Source organism: Ursus maritimus, unplaced genomic scaffold, assembly GCF_017311325.1.
Source record: "Ursus maritimus isolate PB19 unplaced genomic scaffold, ASM1731132v1 scaffold_8, whole genome shotgun sequence".
NCBI classification, from domain to species: Eukaryota; Metazoa; Chordata; class Mammalia; order Carnivora; family Ursidae; genus Ursus; species Ursus maritimus.
In genome coordinates, this window is record NW_024426996.1 from 1834968 (window position 1) to 1854745 (window position 19778).

At 37.8% G+C, this 19778-nt stretch overlaps 1 protein-coding gene across 2 annotated transcripts in view; it reads left to right on the forward strand.

The window, feature by feature from the left end:
- The window catches only part of PPP3CA (protein phosphatase 3 catalytic subunit alpha), a 304539-nt gene that overhangs the window by 267090 nt on the left and 17671 nt on the right, over positions 1-19778 (forward strand). For both annotated transcript variants that reach the window (XM_040625167.1, XM_040625168.1), the window contains 2 exons: positions 275-400; positions 2559-2633. In XM_040625167.1, coding sequence (XP_040481101.1) covers positions 275-400; positions 2559-2633 — 201 coding nt within the window. The remainder of the gene's footprint in view (positions 1-274; positions 401-2558; positions 2634-19778) is intronic.

The following is a 19778-nucleotide window of genomic DNA, read 5'->3' on the forward strand; positions in this document are numbered from 1 at the left end:
CCAATTCCTGACAGACATTTGAATAACTATTTTATGTAAATATTTGCCCAATTGTAATGCCGTTTCATATTAGCATTCGTATACTGTGCAGTTATGTGTCACGCTGAGTGTAGTTAATTCCCAATAGTATAAACATTCGTGACTAATGAAGCTACTTGTCTTGGTATTTTGGAACTTAAGTCATACAGTGGAATTGTCTGGATCAACTAAAGCCGTGTGGAGAAGCAGAAGTACGTGCACGTGAATCTAAAGCCCTTGTTTGTGTTGTTTTCAGCTGCAGTGTTGAAGTATGAGAACAACGTCATGAATATCAGGCAGTTCAACTGTTCTCCTCACCCCTACTGGCTTCCAAATTTCATGGATGTTTTCACTTGGTCCCTGCCATTTGTTGGGGAAAAAGGTGTGTGGGGGAATCTTGAGATGTTCTTAATGCAATCATGTAAGAAGTAAGGGCGGGGGATGGGGACTATCCTAACCAACAAAATTCACAAGTTGCAACATGAGAAAAGTGATTTGAAAGTATGTCACTGTGTACCCTGTTAACAAAATACAATGACTGAAATAAGGGGAAACAAAAGCAATGAGAAATCCTGGGAGCATTTGTATCATCTCTTTGGAACAATACAACTCTTTTAAAAATAACAGATATATCGTTTTAACTGGCTTCAAGCTATGATGGCTTCTTTTTCTCCTTACCCCTTTGTATTAATTCAAAAATGCTATTTTATTTTACAAACTCCCTGTCAAATTAAAAGGTTAAGATAGCTATGCTTTTCTCACATTTCTGATGTTGATAATAATCATCATATGGTAGTGATCAATGGCTATAATAATTTGAAAGACAATATATTCAACAACAAAAAATAGTTCATGACAAATATAGTGACCATTAATGTGTTACGAGGTGAGACAAATTTACATTTAGAAAGTTATAAATATTAACTTGTCCCAGTTTTTCAAAAGGATTGGCTTGCCTTTCCTTCCTTCCTTCTCCCTTTGTTCTGTTTTATATTTTGACCTAAACCGCAACCAAAATTTCAAGGAAGGGCCTGTACCCACTGAGCTTGAGTGTTTAGTTCGGGATGCCTAGTGGGACAGATGGGATCATTCCTCATGCATCTTACCACACAGCACCATAGCCCGTAAAAGGCTCCAGAATAAAGGTAAGAGTTTACGCATGTTTCAGAATCCCCATGGCAGGGGGTGAGGGGGACGGTTAGAGAAAAATCACACATTTTCTAAAATATTTATTTATATTAATAAATATGTGTCATATACTAATGTAATATTTATTTTCCTAGAACACTTGTGGGTTTTTCCTTTCTTTAAATGCCTTGAAATGATTAAATCAGGAAGTTATGATTGGTCAGTGAAGAAATCTTTCTTTTGGATACCAAAATAAGTCAAAAGTCAGTTTTGATAGTCTCTGATAAGTGTTCCCAGCACTACCCATGTCACCACGTTCCTACCCTGCTGAGAACGCAGCACGTGTTACTCTCCTCCGTTGGCTTCTCGGGAAACAGAAGCAGCATGAATCCTGACAACTGCTGGGCACCCTTTGAACACCCTTCTGTTGGGTTATTTCCATTAAATGTTCAAATTTTGAACGTCTACTATAAAAGAATCTATTAATATATTTGGGTACATAATTCACTTTTGATACTTAAACTGAAGCTATGGATTAATGTTGGCTACAGATGTTTTACTCTTTATCATATGTCTTCTGCTCTGGAAGAGCATTCATTTTGAAAAATAGCTCTTGAGGAAATAGCGGGCAGGTTTCTTTTCACCTCATGATAGAACCCAACCTAATTTTAGAAACAGTTAAATGTGAATAACATGCACCTTAGTGTAAAAGTGATACCATACTAATTTCTCTGACAACACTTTTATGCAATTTTATTGTGATCAATTTATTCAACTGAATTTCTTATTAAATTTACCTAAGCTTTATTGTTAAAGCCTTTTTGAAAATAAAATTTAATGATACATATATCAACTCATTCATTTTTTTCAGTTAGTGTCCTCAAAAACCACTTCAAATATGTTAGTTCATCAGTCAACAATTTTTATTAAACACAAAACTACAGCCTACCACAGTGCTGGGTTCTCTGGGGGATTAAAAAAATTAAAAAAGAGATCTAGCATTCATGGAGTCCCTGAAAAACAGAAGGTCGCAACGTGGTCTACATCCAGTAGCATCATTGTACAAACAAATAAAAATTCGACAGTAGCCATTTCCTCCTTCGTAGACATATAGTATAGGCACAGCCACATATTTGGTTTTCCATTGTCTATTGACCTATAGCTAGTTAAATGTTACCATATGATTTCATAGACATGAGCTAATACTTTCATAAACATAAAGTCTGTGTAGAATCACAAAGCCAGTTATCTTTTATGATCTGGATTTTATAGAAACTACTTTGCAGCAGATTCTATATCCAACATAGGTAAGAAATGTTATTGCTAAGCTTGCTCGTTAATAATGCCAGAGTAATAATTAAGGTTAAAATAGAAAATCTGGACTTTTTTGTTTTTATTCTTTTCCTTTTTAGTTACCGAGATGCTTGTAAATGTCCTCAACATCTGCTCAGATGATGAACTGGGGTCAGAAGAAGATGGATTTGATGGTAAGAAACTTGAGCTTTTGTGCTCAAGCTATTTGCCAGGTGATTACTTGGTGTCTCATAGGGAACCCAAATAAGTTTCTAAGATTAGGATTATGTTAAATTATAACATAGTATTGAGAGTGGAAGATACTATATTTTCCATTTGCTTTGAAGAAATACACACACACACACACACACACACACACACACACATAAAAGAATTTTCTCATTACCCTGATAACATTGTTGAAGTACTGAACTATTTTAGTAACCATCTTTCAATAGCTCACATTGATAAGTGACTTTATTGGCTCCTTAATAAAAAAAATCAATCTTGCAGCAAACGTCACCATTTACTATGTAACTTCTAAGAGTGCCTCTAGTGAAGTTGTCCTGTCAGTTATTCACATTTTGGTATTTATCATAAAAGAAGATATTGACACATTCATATGTTGGTATTCATGTCAATACCAATATTTTTTTCCTCTGTGTGATAATTAGTAATGAATAAGCTATGCAGCTTCTGTAGTGCTGTTCAAGATACTATCTGGTATTCAGTTACCCTTGAAGAGTACGCTTCCTCTGTAAGAGACGAAGGTCCATTGGGTGAAAGATGGAAGCAAAAATCGCTGTGGATCTTACCGCAGCGCCCCGACATGCATGGAAGCCAACCACAGTATAGCTGGAGGAAGACAGTGTGAGAGCGAAGTGTACTTCCATAAACATGGTGTCAAGACCTACTCTGTGCAGGGCACTCAGGATTCCAAGATGCCAGAGAGACTGAGACTTGACGAAGTCACGGTCTGGATAGAGAGACTGATATGTAAACAGATAATATCAATAGAATAAGACAGATTCTAAATTGGAGAGTGAAGTTGGCAGCGGAAACTAGATATTGTGGAAGGTTAAACTGAGAACATGTTTCCCTTTTAAAACTGCACACAAGGGGCGCCTGAGTGGCTCAGTCAGCTGAGTGTCTGCCTTCGGCTCAGGATCCTGGGATTGAGGCCCATGTCGTGCTCTCTGCTTCGAGGGGAGCCTGCTTCTCCCTCTCCCTCTGCCTGCTGCTCTGCCTGCTTGTGCTCTCTCTCTCTGTCAAATAAATAAATAAATAAATAAATAAATAAATAAATAAAATCTTTAAAAAAAATAAAACTGCACTGAAGTCAAATGAAAGGTGAATGTGGCCCTTTCTGAAAGTTAGAATCTAAACAGCATGATGTAATGTTTACTTGGATTTAATGTAGGTCACATGTACGAATGTGAAATATGCTGTGGGCAAAAGTAAAGTGAAAGTGCTCCTGCACTCATGCGAATAGAGTCTATGTACGTAGGACTGTGGAGTGCGCAGTTAGGCCCATCATCTCCCCCATTTTCTCCTGTCTGTAACTTCTCCCAGCTTCACTACTGGTTTGTCTCCATATCCTGTTCTTTAGTCACAGATCACATTGCAAGGGTATGTATAAGGAAGGAGAGAAAGGAATACGCACACGCACACGCACACGCACACACACACGCACACACACACACACACACACACACACACATGAACATTTACTAGGTTAGAATTAGCTAACAAATAGTTGTAATAACTTAATTCAGTAATTATGTTGATATATTTTGAAATATCCAGGAGTTCAATGGATATTTTGTGCTTTATCTGGGTTCTAGATGTTTCGTGTTATAGCCAGAGTTCGCTCCTAGTAACTCTTCAGAGATAGTGATATCATTCAAGAGGTAATATTTTCATCATGACAGAGATTTTTCTTCTAAAGGAAGAATACCACCCTGGCAGGATCTTAATCTTAAAAGCCAACAAACATTTTTCAATAGATGTCTTTCCCTATGGTCCTTTTGTTCCTCGAAAGAAAGATTCATTAGCATTAATTTGGTGATGTGCCTCTGTTGACAAATCTCTATTGTAGTCAAGTTCATTGGCCAATATTTATAATACAGACAATACAATAAAAAGGTAACATATAGAATAAATAGTTCTGCATAGTAGACCTGTAATAATATGTTAATAATTAGTAAACTATAATTATACACTAATCCATTCACTCAGCAAATATATATTGAGCATCTACTGTGTGCTAGCTACTATAGCCAAAATGCCTGTACATTTCAACAGTACAGGTGTTTCCTGCAGTTAAATATTACCAAGACTAACTCACTGTTTACTTCAGTAATAGTGAGTTCTCTTTACCCACCCTCTCGGTCATTTACATGAAAGGGTATATTTTGTAACTTACTGTGCTCTAAAATAATTACTTCCAATCATCATCCAGTTACTCATCAGCAATTGCTTTTAAGCCTGTTAATTCCAATTATGGAGTGCATGTCTTTCAAGGGATTTGGAAATTTTTTTTGTTTCCAAGCAGACCACTGAAATCTCATTCATTCTACCATGCTTAAATCTTTGGTCAGTCCTGCAGAAAAACAGCTATGACCCCTAACTGTGATCTTCTAGCTCAAATCTCATAAATATGCCCTCTAAGGAAAGCAAAAAGAAAACAGAAATAAAAATATTAATTAAAAGTATGTTGAACTTAGGACATTATACCCTTTGAAGTAAACGGTCAGAATGTTCTTTAGTGCTTTATATAACGTGATGCAAAAACTATGAATTTCTTCAGAGGTGCTCAAAGAACAACTTGTAAAACTTTCCAGGACTCTTTGACTCTCTGAGATTATAGTTTACTGAGAATGTATATTAAAGTTTCTTTTTTTGGAATGAGGGGTGCAGTATTATTTTCAACTTTAGGATAACGTTTCCCATTCCTCCCAGTCCTTCCTGCACGCAGCCTACAGTCTGTGTCTCTCTGGGGTCCGGCCCTCTGCTCTGCCTACCAGGATCCCAGGGCTTGCTGGCTACAGAGGTGAAAGCAGGAATCAAAAGACCTCAAAGAACTTAACTGAGCCTCTTCCTTAAATGACTGCTTATTCTAAGGGCAGGGTGGAGAGGTGTGGAATCTCTTCATGAGTTACTTGTCTGGTTCTTCTCAATATTCTGTTCCATGTTCAGTGACATCTAAAAAGTCAAAGGTAGTAATGATACCTGTACAATCCACGACTATCTTTTTATCTATCAGGTTGACTTCTTTAGTGTGTATAAAGTCTATAGCAAATAGGGCTGCTCCTCATTTCCTAGAGGAATGGAAGTTACGGGATTGTATTTGCTTTTCCTTCAGATTCTGTCAGCTCCCCTTTACCATTTAATGATGACGATGACAGCATCTAACACTATGTGTTAGACATTATTCCAAGTCCTTTATATACCTTTTTGACCAACAAAAATTTATGATTATTAACAGTCATTCGTTTTAAGTATGTTTTCTAAGTGATTTATGTTATCTCCTCAAAACAACCTGTTGATATAGATGCTATGATTATCCCTATTTCATTGAAGTGATTGAGATTGATAAAGCCTAGGGTCACACAGCTGGTGAAGTAATAGAGCTTGGATTGAAACTCATGCCTGCCTTGTTCTCAGATTCTTGAACTTTCTACAAACTGTGATTACGATGCTTGAAATCCTTTTCTTTGAAACAGCATGATGCCTTTTTGTTGTTTGGTTTTTTTTAGCAAACAACACTTAAACATAATATAGTTTGTTCTGTATAAATATACTATAAAAGAAGGAAGTAGATTCTTTTTGCACTAGTTAGCCATGAAAGTCAAATAAACAGCAAATAAAACAGTTTCATTCTATTCCTTTAATCTTCGTTTACTCCGATCGGAGTTATGTGTTTCATCACGTTAAGTATTCTGTTGTAGCTGAGCAGATCTGGCCCACCTTGTCTTTGCTAAGTAGAAATCATGTCATGAATCTCTCCTCCTTAGCTTCTGCCTTACGAGTAAAGGAATTTGATAGCCTATCTAAAACAAGGTTGCTATTTTAAATTGGTCTGTGAGTCTTTTATGTTGAAAATAAAAGACAAAACCTCTATTATCTTGTAAAGTTTTGAAACCGTTTAATACCAATGCATGTCTTTTGAGGATCTAATTTATATGTATTGGGGTCTTTGTTTCCTGTTTCTACTTTTGATTTTGGATGATAAAATTATAGTCTGGTTTCAGTTTGGGGTTGTTATTCACCAGAACATTTTAGAGAAGGAAGAAATCCAAATAGATGTATTTCCTTTGGGTAGATAATTCTCATTAATGAAGAAGACTCATTGCAGACCTAGGATTAGAAAGTGATCCCAAAATGAGGGAGCGGGGAGGAAGCTGACAGAAGTCAAGCATTCTGCATCATGTCAAAAGTTTCCTTATTGTTCATTATTACAACAAGAACATCTGGAATAGCGATAAGCATTAGAAACCAAATGACAGTTTCATGAGTTAGAAATATTTGTTTATTTGGAATTTTTCTTTGAGGTCCTAAAATCTTAGACTCTGAGATCACACGTGTGTGTGTGTGTGTGTGTGTGTGTGTGTTACACACATATATATATATGTATATATACGTATGTATGTATATGTACACATATACACAAGTTATGTTTGAGACTATGATATGTGGCAAGTCTGTCTAACACAGAATTGTGAAGGTGAAACTGCAATCCCATAGAATAAGAAAGGAAAGAGAAGAATAATAAAACGAAGACATTTCAAGCCAAATGTAGTTTCAGGCTGCACTGGAAAGACTTAATATTAAATTAGAATTTATGCCTCTGCTTTCATCTACAGAGCAAACCACATGGTGGAACTCTTATCCTTTATCCACATTTTTCCCTTATCCTGATGCTAACCACAGGCCAGTCACTGAATATGGGATCAGAGCAGTTTTTTGCATGCCTCTACCAAACCATCTAAATTGTATACAAGAAAATTAGCTCCCATCGTCTGCTTTGAATTATTAGTTAATTCTTGATATGTAATATCGTGGGTTCCAGAGTGTCTCCCCACTTCTTTTTGTCTAACTTAAAAAAGCCATTCGCAACTTTTTGAAGTATGAAGTTGGGAATTAGCAGCACTAACGTGGCATTTGATTGGTCCCTGAGGAATACCTCTATGAAGCTTTGGTTATATTATTTTCTACCAAAACTGTATTTAGTTGCCATGATGAACATTTGAGACAAAATTTCATCTGAAAAACTCCCCTCTGCCTTGTGCATCTGGCAGCAGCACATATACTCAGAGCCGTGGCTGCAATTATTGTCATTTCTCTGCATCTCATCCTATCACCCTATAGTTCAGGTTCCTAATTTGAAAAAAAAAAAAAAAAAGAAGTTGTATGTCCTATAATAATTGACAGTTTGGGGTAAGGAGAATATTAAGTTTCAACATAAAAAAATAGAAACATTTAGGGGCGCCTGGGTGGCTCATTCAGTTAAGCATCTGCCTTTGGTGCGGGTCATGATCCCAGGGTCCTGGGTTCTCTGCTCAGCAGAGAGTCTGCTTCTCCCTCTCCCTCTGCCTCCTCCCCCCTGCTCCTGCTGTCTCTGTCTCTGTCTCTCTCTCTCTCTCTCAAATAAAGAAATAAAAATCTTTAAAAAGAAATTCCGAAGACCCAAAAATTTACCTAGAATTTAAAAAAAATTAAAGATTTATTTGAGAGACAGAGAAAGAAAGAGAGAGAGCAGGGGGAGGGGCAGAGGGAGAGGGAGAGAATCTTCAAGCGGACTCTCCACTGAGTGTGGAGCCTGACATGGGGCTAGATCCCAGGACCCTGAGATCATGACCTGAGCCGAAACCAAGAGTGAGACACTTAACCAGCTTGCACCACCCAGGCGGCCCCAAAATAGAAACATTTAAACATACTAAATGACTAAATAAACAGCTCCAAGGAACACAGTGGCAGTATGATTCTCATTCTGTCAACATTGACACATCACCCGAAGTTGGTAAGCTTGGAAAAATGCTTGCAGAATGAACAAAGGTTGAGTAGGAATATAAATTAGGGACTTCATAATGTGTCTGAAGTCAAGGTGGCTGCATCGGAGCAATGATAGTATTAAGAATAAAACGTAAAGGGAGCTATTCCAAAGAGCTGCTCAAGGACGTACAGCTCTAGGATCAGTGAGGCACGGGAAAGAAAAGTTGATTTGGGTGGTTCAGGCCTAGGCGTCTAGGAGGATGAGAACGTTTATGGAAAATCTCACCAGTTTCAGGAGAAACGAGTGTGAGTAAAAGTGACACACGTAGCTCTGGAAATGTCTGAGCGGGGTTTGGAAGTGGAATCCTGGAAATTGAAAACAAAACCTGGGCTGGTGATAGAAGTTTGGAATTAAACGTCACAATCGAATCTGTTGGGAAAAATGGGTCTCCAAAGTCCTGATATAAAAGGAAATATTAGGAAATTGAAGACCGATCCTTAAAATTAGCCCTTAATGAAGCTGGGGAAAAAAGACAAACTAGAGAAGGAGAAAGAAGGAGCGATCAAGTAGAAAGGACCTGGATCGTGTGGCGGGTTCAGGCAGCAGCTGTTAAAAATATTTGCACCACATGCAGAAAAATCACTTTGAGATGTAAGTTTGGCCAAAACATGAAATAACAGGACATCACTATGCTTGTCAGATATCAGATTATTGAAAAGAGGTGTTTATGTTAGCTGTGGTATTTATAATAGCTAAAAAAGAAAATAGAAATCATTGGCAAACAGCCAAAAAATAAAAGTCAGAGTACCTCAATTTTCATATCGTGTTATATTTTTATTTTATTTTATATATTTTTAGTTCTCTGTAAAAATATTTCTTCATGGAATATCTTTTTCTGTGTATTCAATGGCAGGCAAACACATGGTTTCTGCCTTCGTTGAGCTGAGAGGCTCGCACAGCAAGAAATTGATTTTAAATCTGTAGTCTTTTTTTTTTTTAAAGATTTTATTTATTTATTCGACAGAGATAGAGACAGCCAGCGAGAGAGGGAACACAAGCAGGGGGAGTGGGAGAGGAAGAAGCAGGCTCATAGCGGAGGAACCTGATGTGGGGCTTGATCCCAGAACGCCGGGATCACGCCCTGAGCCGAAGGCAGATGGTTAAGGACCGCGCCACCCAGGCGCCCCTTAAATCTGTTGTCTTACAGAGGCTTGATAGGGTTGAGGGAGGGAGCCTGAATTGGGACAAAAATATTTGATAACTAACGGAGAAAATTTAGAGGACATCTTTCTTGTCTTCTACTTCTGACAAGGAAAGGAAAACCCTTTATGTAGGAAAAGAAAACCCTTTATGAATTTTACTGCTTTTGGAAATCCAGCCATGTGATAACTCCATGCAAGTTTTCTAGGAAATGATATACAAAGATAGGTAGTAGTTTACCAGGGTTAAGTTGTTTTATCTTTTTTGTAATATTTGAGTTTGAGTGAGGTCACTGGAGAAAGGAAAGGCATACATAGAAAGAAAAATTACTCAGTATTTTGTAAAAGGTTTTGTTCTTTTTTCCTCGGGGTTTTGTTAATTACCTTCCAGTTTAGTGTTGATGTTTTTGTCCATTACTTGATATTTTGGTCTATAATTAAGAATGTAAGTCATTTTTGTCACTATAAATGTATCCTTTGTATTCTGTACCATTTATGGTACAGGTAACTGCTTTTTTTTAAATCATGGTTATGCCATAAAAAGGAAGCAAATAGTTATATCCAGTATATCATTAAAATTGAAACTTGTCTAAAAAATACACAGGGATTTACTAAGTAGTAGGCTAGAAATTCCCATCGTATTTATGCCTATTGATGTCTTGGGGCCTTGACTCTCATACAGGGTGCCTGGTTAGCCATCACATTGTAATCAGTATCATCAAGTCTAGCTTATCATATTTGATTGCAATAATTAAATTCCTTTAAGTTGCTAATTTGAATGATACAACAACACACATTGAAAGTACTGCTTTCCCATTATATTGCACTACCACGATTTTCCACAAATGTATTTCTTTATTGCCTAGCAGGATTTTCACATTACGTAGAAGCCAGACTTTGCAGAACAAAGTAAATATGAAAACACAGCTTTATCCTTTTTATAGTTAATTGGTTGGATAGCGTCCACCATTGGCTAGAATATTATGCTCAGAGTAAGATAATACTCTCGAATTTTATGCTGTATTTTCATAGACACATGTATTTTACACAGGCACAGTATTTATACACAGGTTTAAAAATCATTAATTTTTGTAGTATTTGAGGCTTCCTCCAACTAACGGTGACATTGGCCAGCTTACACTAAACATTAGCTATTGCATACCTAAGCATACACTTCAGTTGAATGTATTTGAGAAAAGTCCATGTTGCATCATAAGAAGGGAAAAAAGTGTGTGCTCTGTAAACCTGAATGTATTCTTTAAACGTGAATATATTCTTTATTTGAAAGGAATTGAAGTAGAGGCTCTTTTCCTCAACGAAGGCAAAGATTTTGTGTTATAAGTATGTCTATATTTTGGAAAAACATCACTCTCACAAACAAGTTTGAGGTAACGAGCATGTGAAAGAGGCATTCTTCACAAAAGGGACTCTAGTGGTAATGTCAGCTTGCTGAAAAGTGATAGCTTAAGAAAAGATAATTCTTCTTGTATTTTTGGCAGAGATTTCATGATTCTCTTTGTACTAAGGCATTTTATGGGTCCAAGTTGTCTACCTGAAGATTGTACTTCTATGAGAATAATTAGGTAATTGAGCAACTGCAGACGGAGTTGTGAGTCCAACATTTGTAAAACACTCTTGATGCTAATTGTTTGATCGCTGATGACAAGTCTAAGGGCTCTGTGTGAAAGTTAAATAAGTGCTCAGAAAATCTAGATTTTAAAAATATTTTTCTATGAGTGTAGTCTGTTTTTGCTCTTCCTCTTTACTTATATGAGAAACTATAAAACTTCTCTTCCACTTTTTCTCAGCACAGAAATAGAAATCTTGTTTCTATTTGGTCAGCCCACCTTTTTGGAGTGGTTCTTTTTCTTTTCTTTCTTTCTTTCTTTCTTTCTTTCTTTCTTTCTTTCTTTCTTTTTTCTTTTTTCTTTTTCCTGAAAAATGAAACCAGCAGCGTGCAGGCTGCCAGCATTTTCCCCTAGTAAATCCGCCATCATCTGGGGCCCAGCCTTTAGCCTGGTTGGCACAAAATACAACTGAGGCCCCAACTTAGGGAGCTTGATATTAACAAATTCACCCAGTCAATCTTTTAATCTACGGTGAGAAGTGTGCGTATTAGAGAACTGGAACATCCACTTCTACCCCAGCATTTCAGCATTTCCTTCTTCTTAATAATAATAGCAAACACTTCTGCGTACTTGTCACGAACCAAAGCTCTGTGCTAAGTGCTCTAGCCGGTAGCATAGTATCTGGCACGCATGTTTGTTAAACGTTAAGAGCGAATGAACACATTACTCACTTAATTCTTCCACCCGCCTAGGAAGTGAATCAGCGGGCCTGCTACTGTAATGGATTCGGGCTCTGGGTCAGCACTTTTCAGCTTTTGACCTTAGGCAAACAAATTACCATCTCTGTTCCCTAGAATCATCCTAAGCGCGGTGGAGACTAATAGTACTTCCTCCTGTGGTTGTTGTGAAGATGATGTGAAATAATGTAAATAAAGCACTTTGAACTTTCCTCACTTTATAGATGAGAAATATGATTGTGAGGAAACCTAGTAATCTGGCCAGGACAGCACAGCCAGTGAGTGGAGGAGCTGAAACTCCAACCTAGGTCTTTTACTCCCAGCCAGAAGTTCCTCACCACTGTTCCCTTCTACCTCCCACATGCCAATGTCTTCAGGCCTTCAGGGAATTGAACGAGCCCGCCATTTATGATCCGAAGTCTTGTGCTAGGCCCAGAACTCTTGAAGGCCTTTGCTCCCTGGACAGTACTTCCCTAGGCATTTCAGATGTTTGCCTCAGCTTCTCCTCTGTACTCTGCCTCTGTGGCCACCAGGATATTTTTGATTGGCATATCCCCTTCCTCTGATAAGATAATAATATCTTTAGGTGTTGGTTGGGTCTCACTTAAGTCGCCTCTGCATGCCTGTGCACTGATCATTGGCCACAACCTAATGCTCATTTCTTTATTCTCTTTCTTGGGCAAAACATCACTGCATCCCCGTGTGCTGGCAAAACATCCCACCTAGGTCTTGAATAGCATCAGAAGACCTTTGAGTGGCTTTGTGTCAGACAAGCTGAATACACGCCTGTGCCTCAGGGGGTCTCCACTGTCAGACCAAGGAGTTAACCTTACTTCTCTCAGCCTGCTCTTGTATTGTGCGGTCAGATGGTGCTCAGTTAATTGTCTATCTAACGTAGGACACGCAGGACCATGAAACATAATATTTTACTCTATTTATCCATTTCCCCCCTTAATTTGTATCATTTCAGAGATAACTTAAATTTAGTTTAGTTTAGATAATTTAAGTATAGTTCTAGCATTTGTATAGATCCATAAGGGTCCAGAATTCAGTTCTAGTGCATGCATCTTTTGGCATTTCACACGCCTGCATAATTGGGTCCTTAATATATTCCTTTTTGAACTGTTACATCCTCACCTATAGCCAGAACAATCCTGGATAGCTTAAACATCCTATAGACAATAAGTCTAAATTATTAACTTGACCTTTATTATTTCATTTCATTTTGCTTTGATTTTCACTTGTCAGTTTACAAAATTGATGTGTTTCTGTCATGATAAAGAGGTCACTCTGACTAGGGTTTCACATGCCATTAGTTTCTACTTTGGTAAGTATAAATCAACTCAAATATTCTTTGTAAGGCATAGTTTGAAGATGTGATGGCGTCTCAAAAAATCAACAGAAGTTCTCTAATCTACTGTAAGGTCTTTAATTTTTACCCAGTTAGAATTATGCATATAGCCAATTTCTATGATTCTACTGAGGCATCCCTGAGCAGATGGAGCAAAGCGTCTCAGAGAACAAAATTCCACGGAATCAAATTAAAGCTTGTAAACAGAAGTAACTGTTAATTACATAGGATAACCAAATAATGACAGTTATTTGACATTTGGGAGTAATTTGAACATTTTTAAGATTTCCTATCCAAATAATTCATTTATGTTTTATGAAAAAAGAAGTGGAGAATAAAAAAGATCTAGGCTGTACTGGCCTTTCTTAGAGTCCATTACACAGAAGAGGCTTTTTATTTAGAAAAAATATATTTTAAAGGATCTTCTGTTGCTTTCAAAATCGGATATAAAACAGAATCGTCTTATGCCAAATATTACACAATTGCAGGGTCTATTACATGCTGAGATTTAGTGGAACTAAAAAAAATATGGAAAAAAATTCAAAATATGCCGTTTGGAGTGAATTTGGAGTGAGTGGCCATTATATCCCCGTTTTATCACCTATGGATATGCGATATGGTAGAATGAGAATCAAAATTAAAAAGGTATTCCAAACATTTTAGGTTATGATCTTCAAAAAGATGAAGTTTTGCAGGAATTTTTAAAATCTGTGATCCTGAGGGTGTTTTCCTGCCTCACAGAGTAACCTACACGAGCTGTTTGGTGAAGTCCAGCACCTAACACTCTCTCTGGACAGGATTTACCAGCACTGATGTCAAGTGGAGGAGCAATGCAGATCTCCAAGTTACGGCTAGTCAAGGAACTCTTCCAGCAACTAACAGTCTCATTCTTGACAGAGCACCAGTCTTCATGCTAGAACATTTGTACTGTAATACCAAGGATGTCTCAAGGGAATTTCAAGGGAATCCATTTCTCATCTTCAGCTTCCAGATGTCCTCCCTCCTAAAACTCTCCTGAGCTGGAGGATTCAGGCCTCGTTGTGGCTTCTCCTTTTCTGCCTCTTCTTTCTCAATCGCCCTTCTCTCATTTTAACAGAAAGGCGTAGGTCTCCCAGGACCTCACCATTGTGAACCTTGCCTTGAGATGTTTAGTATTGGAGTACCAACAGAGAGATGCCGGGAAACTCAGTGTCTAGGAAGTCTCCCTAAGCAAGGCTGCATAACCCCTCCCATCCTTGTCTATTAATAAGGGATGCATTCCAATAAAACTTTATTATCAATGCTTTTTAAATATTTTTAAATATTTATCATAGATTTGTGCTATCTAGCTCAATTATGTACTACTAATAATTGTGATCTTGATTACAAAGGAATTTTTGAAGGGCTTCATTGTGTCAGGAAGTTTTTTAAAAATACATTTAACTTAGGGGCACCTGGGTGGCTCAGTCAGTTTAGAGTCTGCCTTCAGCTCAGGTCATGATCCCAGGGTCCTGGGATCGAGTGGGCATCAGGCTCTCTGCTCAGCGGGGAGCCTGCTTCTCCCTTTGCCTGCCACTTCCCACTGCTGTGTTATCTCTCTCTCAAAAATAAATAAATAAAATCTTTTTAAAAAATACAGTTAACTTAGATTTTGAAACATATTTTTGATAATAAAGTACAATGTAGTCATAAAACTATTTTAAAGTATAAATATGTAATTCACTAAGGTAAAATCAGGAAAATGGAAATGGAAATACAATTTCAAAGAAAAATAGGACTCGCGTAAGATTTCTAAGTGTCAATGAGTATCTTGTTCGTGGATTTTTTTTTCTTTAAATGGATGATGGCGGGATGAAATTGCTGTGATATTTATATGCCGTAAGTAAAAAAAAATGTAATACAGTCATTTCATTTTAAAATGGCAATGCCTGTGATATTATATTCTTTACAACTATTTAAATTTAGAGGTGGGAATAATATACTTTGGAAGACAGTCTTTAGTAGATACAGGAGTAAAAAAATTCAAAGCTACAGTTTCAAAGTCAATCTGTCAGAGTGAAGACAATTATTCAGTATTGATGGTGCTATCCCTAAATCCAAGCACTCAAGTGCTTGACGGGGTAGGCAAACGTAGTAAAGTGCTTGTCACACTCATAGCCAAGCGCAAAGCCAGGTGGACATCTAAGTAACGTATAGATAGCATCACGTCATTTGCATACAGAAGCTCAAGATTTGTTATTGCTAAACTAGGTCAGGGAAAGAAAAGACAAGAAAGAAAAAGGGTTAGGGATTATAGCACGTGGTTTGGCTTCACAGTCTTATGGGGCCAATTTGGGACATGTGTTCTCCTAAAGATAGTCTGTGTACTTATCATTTCATCGTCATCATCTGTAAAACGACAAATGATGCAACTTCTTAGAGGCATCTGAAGACTCTTCTTTGAATGTGATCTTGTATTTCAAAGGTGCTAATTTTGGATGGAAACCTTTGTCTTTGATAGAACACAACAAAAGATATTTTTTGTCTCAACATCTTATGCTTCATTCCATCAGTAGTCTTTATTCAAATTCAATAATTGCTCTATTTAATGAAAAATACAATCTGGGGGTACATCTGAATTCTGCTTAATAGTAATGAACCACGATAAAATTTTACTTTCAAATAGAATAAGTTTCCTACAGAAATAAATTTTGTTAATTTTTAACAAATTTAGAAAAATGGTGATTTTTCTCTATTAGTTTCATAGATTCTAAATCAAAAAGGTAGAAATTTGAAGCCTACCTGCAATATATAATTCTTAAAATATCTTTCCTTTGAAAAAAGTGCAAAATGTTAGTGTATACGCACACTTTTATATAGAATATATTTTATTTAATAATATATGCTATGAATATACTTGTATTAAAAGCCTTTTAAAGAAAGAAGCCTAAATAATAGCAAAAACTGAGGTCAGTGTAATAATGAGGTAGAGAATTTCTGCTACTGTTCACATTAAAGAGTAAACACCTCACTTTTCTCTGCTTTTTTGGAAAAGGAGCTTTTTCACATTCTAATAATATGAAAAGATTCCGATTTTATAAGACGTGTGAGTATAAAATCTTTATGTAGCTCAACATCTTCATTTCTTACAATTACCAAAAGGTAAGGAAAGCAATGAGAATCCGTAGAATTGAGCATATGAAACAAAACCTTACCAGGCCAATTTTCTCCTGGAGCTGTTTGGAGGAGGGACTGGGTGCGTGTAGCCGCACTGAGAACTTCCCTTTATTGCTTCCTTTGGCCAGCTCTTGCACCCCCTGTAACACAAAGGGGTGGGGGGGATGGAGACACCTCTCTTCTCAAAGCTACTCTCTTTTCCCTCAAAAACAAGCTTCTTCCAAATATGGTTTTGTTGTTTTGACATTTTATTATGAAAATATTTTAAACATACGAGAGTTTTAAACAGCTGTGTGGTCAATATCCATGTACCCATCACCTACTGTCTACAACTAACATTTGACTCTATTTACTTTGCCACGTATCTACCTCTCTACCTATCAGCCCACCTCTTTCTTTCTTGGGTAGGTAGGTGACAGAGGACGTTCTGTTACTCTCTACTGAGAGTATGCTAGTCCGTAAACATCTTGCCCGCGTGTACTGCAGGGCTCACCCTTTACACGCTTGCCTAGGCAGCCCCTGCTTCCCTCCCCCATCCTCACCCTGGCATGTCTCCATTCACACCAGACTTATCACCCAGCACTGGATATAACATGGATTGTTGTGGCCTTCAAAAGTTTGCACATCCTTCTTCTACGGAGAATACCCATTCTCCTTGTTCTTTCACTCTTACCTATCCTTCGAGATCCTTTAACTATTATGATGTCAGTGAAGATTTTTCTCATGCCTCCAGGCAATTAACACCTGCTTTCAGTGGCATACTGGTATACCTTTAACAACCCATCTTCCAGGGGAAAATGGCCCTCGTTTGTGGCATTTGCAGATTTCCATAGTATATATTCTCTTCCCTACTGCTGATGTCGGGCTGCCAACATGGAGTTAAGAAGAGATGTGCTCAGGGTCCTGGGATTGAGCCCACGTTGGGCTCTGTGCTTAGTGGGAAGTCTGCTTGAGATTCTCTGCCTCTCCCTCTAGACCTCCCACTGCTCGTGCTCTCTCTCTCTAAAATAAATAAAATCTTAAAAAAGAGAGAGAGAGAGATGTGCTCAGTCTACTGTCACCCTCACTAGTGGACACAAGCCAGCTGGGGCACACCGCTGCTACTAACACTCTGTCACGCTCTCTTGTTGTCATGCACGAGATTTCTCACAGCGGAGATCATGCCTTATTCGTATTTCTGTTGCTGGCAATTAGCATGTGGCGAAAAGGGATAAGAGTCACAAGAACACTTAATGAATAAATGATCTGGGTAATACTGTATTCTATGTAGCACTACCCACATGCTCTAATTCAGTTAACACTGAGGACTCCTCGGTAGTAGCGCACCGGGTTGGAGCCGTGAGCTGGATGACAGCACGAGTGATGTGTGGCAGACACCACACGTGCGAAGAATCTCTCTTCACCCTACCAGTTGGCCCCTCCGTGCAGTGATGGTGCTGCACGTTCCGGGTCCCCTTAGAGGCTGAAATCCCCCCTGCGGGGCTGCAGCACTCACTCAGCAAGCCGCTTGTCATTGCATACCTTTCCAACTTCGTGAGAAGTTGGCGAGGGGCTAAGTTAAGGTCAGAAAGGGCAGGTGTTAAAAGCAAATCTTTGAAGAGTCCCTTGTTCTGTACATTAGCCTCTTGCCTAGCTTCTGGATATAGTAGCATCGTACCCCAGGCATAAAAGAAGATTAGAACTTAACAGTTGAGACAGAGAGGGGCTCAAAAAAGAAGTGATAATTATCAGAATGGAAACGCAAAATGAAATTTTACTTAAAATAACAATTTTTTTTTAAATATGTGAAATGTTGCCTTTCAGTTTGGGGCTTGCGGGTTAAAATGTTCTGTTCTTTTCAATGAAAAATAGTTACTTCAGTTTTAATGTAAAAGGTATTTTATGTGCCTTCATTATTTAATATGCTGAATTTTAATCTGAGCTCCTGTGGTCATTTCCATGACTTAAAGAGAGCAAGTATGTTGAACGTGACATTGTAGTTGCATTTTGCAACTGGTAAAATTCTGAAAAACGTGCCTTTTCCTTGGTCCTTCTGTAGAGTATGGACTGTGAGGGCTTGCAGTGGAACAAACATTATTTGAGTATTTCAGATTTTTGTGAGGTTATCCAAGTGTGGCATTAGTTTCATTTTGATTTTGAATATTTGGAAAATATTGAAGGCAATCTCTACCTTAAGAGATATTCATTTTGAATGCCTCTTCCCACTGTTTATGATTAGGTTATTTTTGATTTTTTGAGTAAATGTATTCGAATTTTATAAAAAGAGTAGTAAAACTTTTTACCTCTCTGTGTTATTGAGAAATTTAAAAACAGACAGCAGTTCTCCATTAAGAAAAGTGTTGTCGGGACGTCTGGGTGGCTCTGCCGGTTAAGCGTTTGCCTTTGATTCAGGTCATGATCCTAAGGTCCTGGGATCCAGTCCTGGCATCCGGCTCCTTGCTCAGTGGGGAGCCTTCTTCTCCCTCTGCCTGCCACACCCCCTGTTTGTGCTCTCTTTCTCTCTCTCTGATTAAAAAAAAAAAGTGTTGTAACACACTGTGAATCTCCATTTACTGGGAGTACACCTATGAATACATAAAGCAGAATAATCTGGGACATGCTCTTCAGTAAGTCATTTGATCTGAAAAAAATGAGGAATGACAGACTGGCTCTGACGATCAAAGTGTTGATTTTAACATTTCAAATTCAGAATTTATTTGAGCATATTTCTGAGAATCAGCTACTACTAAGCTGTAAAGGACAGCTTATATAATTTATTTCCCTCCCTTTCCAACTTAGTTTCTTACTTTTCTTTCCTCTGGTTATGGTTTTTACAAGGCCTTTATAGAAAATTGTCTGGGAGATTATCCTTCTGATATAGTTTTCACTTATTCCATTTTTTGTTTTCCCTTTCTCATTTCTCTTATATATATACAGTTTTATCTCCAGCTATTCCTTCTTGCTGCTTTTCTTACTGTGCTTCTAAATATAGTCACCCCTTTTGGATCTCAGCCCCATTTTACATTCTTCGTGTCTGTTGGATGCATTTATGATCTGGCCATGCTGTGTGTTGAAAGAGGGTCAGAATCTTTTCCCTCACTTAGCATCTCATGTCCTTGGAGTGGACTGGGTCAAACAGACTGGAAATACTAGCTCTAGAGTAGAAAATAGCACGGTGGTAGACTGAACGCAGAATGTAACGGAGTAACGGAAAATATATAGATAAGACAAAAGCCACCTTAAGGAGACTAATTGCCATCCCACTTTGTTTCTTTTCTTAACAAATGTTCCTTAGTAGTTTCTTGATCATGAATTACCTAAAACGCAAGCACAGGGACACCAGACTTTTAGATGGTCTCTAGGACAGGATTTATT